Source organism: Nicotiana tomentosiformis, chromosome 1 (assembly GCF_000390325.3).
Source record: "Nicotiana tomentosiformis chromosome 1, ASM39032v3, whole genome shotgun sequence".
Classification (NCBI taxonomy): domain Eukaryota; kingdom Viridiplantae; phylum Streptophyta; class Magnoliopsida; order Solanales; family Solanaceae; genus Nicotiana; species Nicotiana tomentosiformis.
Window position 1 is genome coordinate 11,950,043 of NC_090812.1, and position 6,926 is coordinate 11,956,968.

The following is a 6,926-nucleotide window of genomic DNA, read 5'->3' on the forward strand; positions in this document are numbered from 1 at the left end:
GGTAGCGAGAATGAAAGCCTTTGTCATCCCAATCAGAGAGTATTAAAATCGCGAAAAGGGTCAAACATAATATCTTTTGATCGCATCTGCATTGACAGTTGTTTCGGGGTCATTTCATTCAATGTCTCCCAAGTACAATGCTCATTTCGACAACAGTTTTCTTATAATATACGGACCTTTCCAATTTGGAGCAAATTTTCCTTTTTCTTCCTCATGATGCGGGAGAATACGTCTCAGCACGAGTTGCCCCACTTCGAATTTCCTAGGCCGCACTTTCTTGTTGTAGGCACGGGCCATTCTTTGTTGGTACAACTGCCCATGGCAAACTGCGGCCATCCGCTTTTTATCAATCATGGTCAATTATTCCAACCTGGTCTTGACCCATTCATCATCCTCGATCTCGGCTTCAACAATGATTCGAAGAGAGGGAATTTCAACTTCTGCAGGTATTACGGCTTCAGTGTCGTAAACCAATAAATAGGGCGTGGCTCCAACTGATGTGCGCACGGTTGTGCGATATCCCAATAATGCAAAAGGCAGCTTTTCATGCCACTGTCTAGAACTTTGGATCATTTTCCTGAGGATCTTCTTGATATTCTTGTTTGCAGCTTCAACGGCGCCATTAGCTTTGGGCCGATAAGGGGTAGAGTTACGATGCGTAATCTTAAATTGTTCGCATACCTCCTTCATCAAGTGGCTATTCAGATTTGCAACATTGTCTGTAATGATAGTTTTAGGAACACCAAAACGACAAATAATGTTGGAATGCATGAAGTCCACCACCGCTTTCTTGGTGACGGCTTTGAAATTGACTACTTCAACCCACTTTGTGAAGTAATCAATGGCAACCAGGATGAATCTGTGCCCATCTGAAGCTTTCGGCTAGATTGGCCCAATAATATCCACACCCTAAGCAACGAACGGCCAATGTGCTGACATATGATGCAACTCTGAAGGCGGTGCATGAATCAGGTCACCGTGTATCTGACACTGATGGCACTTCCGGGGAAAACTGAAGCAATCCTTTTCCATGGTCATCCAGTAATAACCCGCCCGAAGGGTTTTCTTTGCAAGGACATATCCATTCATGTGAGGTCCACATACTCCCTAATGTACCTCATTCATGGTCTTTTCAGCTTCTCGGGCATCTACGCACCTCAAAAGATTCAAATCTGGAGTTCTTTTGTACAAAACTTCTTCGCTCAAAAAGAAATTGCTGGCAAACCTTCTGATAGTTCTCTTTTGATCTCCACTAGCCTGCTCGGGGTTTTCCTTTGTTTTCAAAAACCTTTTGATATCATGATACCATGGCTGAACATCTGGTTCTATTTCAATTGCATTACAATAACCATGCCTTTCTCGAATTTGGATTTCCAACGGGTCAATATGGAGGTTGCCAGGATACGGCAGCATTGAGGCCAACGTAGCTAATGCATCTGCTAACTCGTTGTGGAATCGAGGAATATACCTGAACTCGACGGACTTGAATCGTTTGCTAAGATCTTCCACATGTTGCCTATATGGGATAAGCTTGATATCTCGAGTTTCCCATTCACCTTGGGCTTGCCGAATGATCAAATCAGAATCTTCCATGATTAACAATTCTTCCACATCCAGATCAACTGCCATATTCATGCCCATAATGTAGGCTTCATACTCAGCAGTGTTGTTGGTACAGAAGAATGGAAGCCGGGCGGTGGCCGAATAGTGCTGACCAGTGGGCGAAACCAAAATTGCCCCAATCCCGACACCTTTTGCATTTACAGCTCCATCAAAGAACATTTTCCAAGCATTGGTGTCTTCTGGAATTACTTCAACTGAATTTACTTTCTCGTTTGGAAAGTAAGTACTTAGGGGTTGGTATTCATCATCAACCGGGTTCTCAGCTAGATGATCCTACAAGTCTTGATCTTTCATTGCCGTGCGGGTGACATAGATAATGTCGAACTCCGTGAGCAGGATTTGCCATTTTGCTAACCTTCCCGTGGGCATTGGTTTTTGGAATATGTACTTCATGGGATCCATTCTGGTTATGAGATTTGTGGTGTAGGCCAACAAATAATGTCTGAGCTTATGGGCGACCCAAGTTAGGGCGTAACAAGTTATTTCCAACAAAGTATACTTGGCTTCATAACTGGTAAACTTCTTGCTCAAGTAGTATATGACTTGCTCTCTCTTCCCGGTCACATCATGTTACCCTAGGACACAGCTAAAGGAATTTTCCAAGACTGTCAGATACAAGAACAAAGGTCTTCCTGGCTCGGGTGGAACCAACACTGGCGGATTTGACAGATATTCTTTGATCTTATCAAAAGCCTCTTGACATTCATCTGTCCATTTGATCACTGTATCTTTCTTCAGCAACTTAAATATGGGCTCACACGTGGTAGTAAGCTAAGCAATGAACCTGCTTATGTAATTCAATCTTCCCAGTAGACTCACGACCTCTTTCTTGGTTCTTGGAGGGGGCAAATCCCGAATAGACTTTATTTTTGTTGGATCTAGCTCGATACCCCTCCAGCTAACTATAAACCCCAGAAGTTTCCCAGATGGAACTCTGAATGCACATTTAGTTGGATTCAATTTCAAGTCATACCTGCGTGGACGCTCAAAGAACTTTCTCAAATCTCGCACATGGTCTTCTTACGTTCTGCATTTAATGATCACATCATCCACATACATCTCAATTTCCTGGTGCATCATGCCGTGGAAAATGGCAGTCATGGCTCTCATGTAGGTTGCGCCATTAAATTGAAGACAGGAGGGTTTACATCAAAATTAAAGACAATAAAATAAAAACATTTGAGTTACACCCTGGAATAACTCGTAATGTAGAAGAGATGGCAAGACTGGTCTACCGGGACTCCCGTCTGACAGGGAATGGGGTAGCTTTCCAATTTTGAAGCTTGGCATCGGGCCCCATGTACAACACCTCGGCATTGCTCGTGCCTTCCCCGGGCTGAACCATGTGAGACTCATACAACATTTGTTTCATGGCTTCACAAATATCCTCAATCTCTTTGGTCGTGAAGGCCTCTTCTTCTACTTCTTCCGCATATTTGGGTTTAACGAATGACTTGGAAAGATGCGAAACGAGCTGGGGCAGGACCCACCCATTTTTCTTGCGCTCATCAGCCCATTTTCTGTCAGCCTCTGTAGCTCGAAAACCTATACCGAAGAACTTCTCATTGGCTGTTGAAATAACGGGCTCTATGATGCCTTGTAGAGATACCCCGAGACTCTTTCCGGGCTTGTACCCATGTTTAATCATTTCAGTGGCAACCATGACCGAGGCATTAGATAAGCAGGGTTGAGGGAATGAAGCCCCTTCTTCGCATTGGTCGGCGACCACAATTTCAAAAGTTTGGTATACAATTTGCTCACTTCCTTCTCTAGCTTCGAGACACGGGACTCAAGGGTCCCTGTAAATGGACTGTACATCCTCCCCATGGACAACAATTTCTTGGTTTTCAAACTCAAATTTGACCATTTGATAGAGAGTGGAGGGCACAACTCCTGCAACGTGAATCCATGGTCTTCCTAGGAGAAAATTATACGAAGTATCCATGTTCAGAACCTGGAAAGTCACTTCGAAGTCCATGGGGCCAATGGTCAAAATCAAATCAATTTCCCCTATTGTGTCTCGCTTGACACCATCAAAAGCACGCGCACAGATATTGTTTGGCCGAATTCTTTCTATTCCAATTTCCATCCTCTGGAGCATTGAGAGAGGGCAAATATCAACCCCGGACCCGCCATCTAGCATGACCCTCTTCACATAATAACCTTCGCATTTGACAGTCAAGTGAAGGGCTTTGTTGTGGGCGGCTCCCTCTGGGGGCAAATTATCACGGCTGAAGGAAATCCTATTGACTTCGAAGAATCGTTCAGCCATTCTCTCCAGTCGTTCAACTGAAGTTTCAACCGGGACATATGCCTCGTTCAATGTTTTCAGGAGTACCTTCTGATGTTCATTCGAGCTCAATAACAGATATAGAAGCGAGATCTGGGAAGGAGACTTCTGAAGTTGGTTAATTATGGCATATTCCGAAGTTTTCATTTTTCGAAAAACTCATCTGCTTCTTCAGCACTCACAGACTTCTTGGGTAGAAACCGTTTCTCCTTGTTCAGTTTTAACTTCTTTAGCTCTTCTAGGTTGTGGTACTTCCCTGATTCGTTCATTTCGTTCACTTATCCCATAATCTTTTTCCCCTTGTAAGTAACCACTGATTTGCTATAATTCCAGGGGACTGCAGTGGGGTCTCTCATAGGGCTCTGTGATGCGCGGCTGATAACCACGGGCTCAGTCAGCTTTGGTGAAATTACCGGCCCCCGCGCCACATAAGTCCTTTTTGGCACATACAACTTTGGCACATTTAGCGTGAATTTCCTTTGCTCAAATCTTTTGGGAGTGTTCAACATGAGTTATTCTTTCCTTGGGGCCCTAGGAACATAGAGAATTACGTCCTTAGCAGGTGTTTCCCTAGTATTTGTTTCTACACCTTTTTCTGCAACTTGAGGGATTTGAGTGATTTTCTCCTCATTGCTGGCTTGTTTTGCTGTCGCTTTGGGTTTTGCCTCCGAATCGGCAATGGCAATGATGAATTTTAAAGTTGGATCAAACTCTTTATCATCACAAATCATTCCAATGACTGGCCCATTATTGTGAGCCGGTAATGGATTGTTAGTCACATTGGGGACTTCCTCGTCCCTCAGCACCACTCATTTTTGTTCTATCAAATTCTCAACTGCCCTCTTGAGAGTCCAACAATCCTCTGTATCATGATCCTCTGCCCCCGAATGATAGGCACACCTGGTATCGGGCCGGTATGATGGAGATTTCGGATTTTGCCAGTTTAGAGGCACAGGTTGCAATAGGCCCATCTGGATTAATTTTGGAAACATGCTAGAGTAGGACTCACCAATAGGGGTGAAGTCATTTCTCTTGGGAGGCTCACGTGGGCGTGTATTATGTTGGTAGTTATTTTGTGGTGGGCGGGGGTTATATGGAGCTTGGTGAGGATGGTTATTTCTGGGAAGTGGAGCTCGATTTTGGTTGTAGTGCTGTTGTGGCCGTGTATAGGGTTGGGCATTCATCACCGCATAGGGAGGCGGTGCCACGACATATGCTGCATCTTGATGGGGGTAGTAGTGTTGTGTGGTTCTGGGAGGCAGGTAAGAATGATCACGGGATCGACGGGGGTCTCTCGAACCCGAAACCATCATGGCTCCTTCTTCCCTCTTCTTTCGATTTTCTAAACCTCCCGAGCCGTTCTGGGTGGCTTGGTAGGTGGCTCTCAAAGCAGATTGACTTATGATTTGGCTAGTTTTCAGGCTATTTTCTACCATTTCTCCGATTTTTATGGCCTCTGCAAAAGGTTTGCCCATGGCAGACATCATGTTCTGAAAGTAATCGGCCTCTTGGGCCTGCAAGAAAATATTGACCATTTCTGTCTCATCCATAGGCGATTTCACTCTGGCTGCTTGCTCACGCCACTTGATAGCATATTCACGGAAACTTTCCGCGATTTTCTTCTTGAAATTGGTTAAGGAATTCCTATTTGGAGCTATATCAACATTGTATTGAAATGGCCTAACGAAATCTCGGGCTAAGTCATCCCATATATGCCAATGGGAGATGTCTTGGTCCATGTACCATTCTGACATAATTCCCGTCAAGATCTCCCCGAAATAGGCCATCAAAAGTTCTTCTTTTCCACCCGCCCCTCTCAGCTGATTGCAATATCTTTTCAAATGAGCGATCGGGTCTCCGTGCCCATCGTACTTTTCGAATTTTGGCGTTTTAAAGCCAACGGGCAAATGAACATGAGGAAACATGCATAGATCAGAGTACGAGACACTCTTTTGGACACTCAGGCCTTGCATGTTCTTTAGGCTTTGTTCGAGCTCTTCATCTTCTCAGCCATCTCTTCTTGTTCGGGGTTTCTCACTGCTCTTTCCTGTTCCATGGGAGACTCAAACTGCGGGTGCTAAGGGTAAGAGTTTGGGGTAACATGAGTGGTGTCTAGCTGAAATTGGGGGACTTTAAAAGTGAAAGTTGAAGGCTCGAAGCATGATCTGGGCACTGTTGGTTGTGCCATAGTAGAGACTGGTGGTGCAGTGAATAACGTAGAAAGTACCCCTGAAAACGGTTCCTGGGGGCAAACCTCAGAAGGCATACCGGTGAAATTGACTGATATAGTGGGGTACCCAAACTGGATGAATGGGTTGGTTAAGGGGAGCAAACATAGCCCTAGAATCTTCCCTTCTGAAGTGCTGAAGGGTCGTATCTGCTAAAGTAGCCGTGATTTGTTTTAAATTGAATTTTGCTAAAATAATCTTTTCTGATCAGTTTTCAAACAAAACTCACATGTTTTAACCCAGTCACCCTATTTTAAAAATGTGCAGAATGAGCATTGTTCAGAATTTACCGGTGAAGGTCATGGATCAGATTCCACTAGCTCTCCACATGTGGTGAGAAGACTTGGGAAAGCAAGGGCAAGACAAGGTCAACCGATACCTAGGGGCACTCACTGGACTATTGAAAATTCAACCTAGAAGGGATTTGATAGAGGCACTGGTTTCGTTATGGGATCCCGCTCACAATGTTTTGTATTTCTCAGATTTTGAGCTTACACATACCTTGGAAGAAATTACGGGTTATTCCGGGAGTACGGAGGGATTAAGGCACAAGTATATGATATCTCCAAGGACCGTCACTTCTCATAAGTTTCTAGACCTACTGAAAATAAACAGGCAGATCAAGACTGAAAGTCTAGTATGTGGAGCTTCCACTTTTCACTTTCCATACCAGCGGTATGGGCACTTAAGGGAATTTGAAGACCCAGAAAATGGACTCTGCAGCAAAGGAAACCGGTCAAAGTGGAAAACGCATAGATTCTTTGCCTTCATGGTGGCAGTTTTAG

General features: G+C 44.4%; 2 protein-coding genes across 2 annotated transcripts; both read right to left on the reverse strand.

Annotated features, from left to right (window-relative positions):
* Nucleotides 1-360: 360 nt before the first annotated feature.
* On the reverse strand, nucleotides 361-1,782 carry LOC138900478 (uncharacterized). The gene is made up of 2 exons (XM_070187313.1): nucleotides 1,117-1,782; nucleotides 361-882 (listed from the first exon to the last, which is right to left on the reverse strand). Exons 1-2 carry the CDS (start codon nucleotides 1,780-1,782, stop codon nucleotides 361-363), a joined length of 1,188 nt encoding a protein of 395 aa, XP_070043414.1.
* A 2,274-nt stretch (nucleotides 1,783-4,056) lies between these two features.
* LOC138900483 (uncharacterized) lies at nucleotides 4,057-5,700 on the reverse strand. Its single transcript, XM_070187342.1, has 2 exons — nucleotides 5,214-5,700; nucleotides 4,057-4,169 (listed from the first exon to the last, which is right to left on the reverse strand). The coding sequence occupies exons 1-2, from the start codon at nucleotides 5,698-5,700 to the stop codon at nucleotides 4,057-4,059; spliced, it is 600 nt and encodes a 199-aa protein (XP_070043443.1).
* Between the last annotated feature and the right edge of the window lie 1,226 nt (nucleotides 5,701-6,926).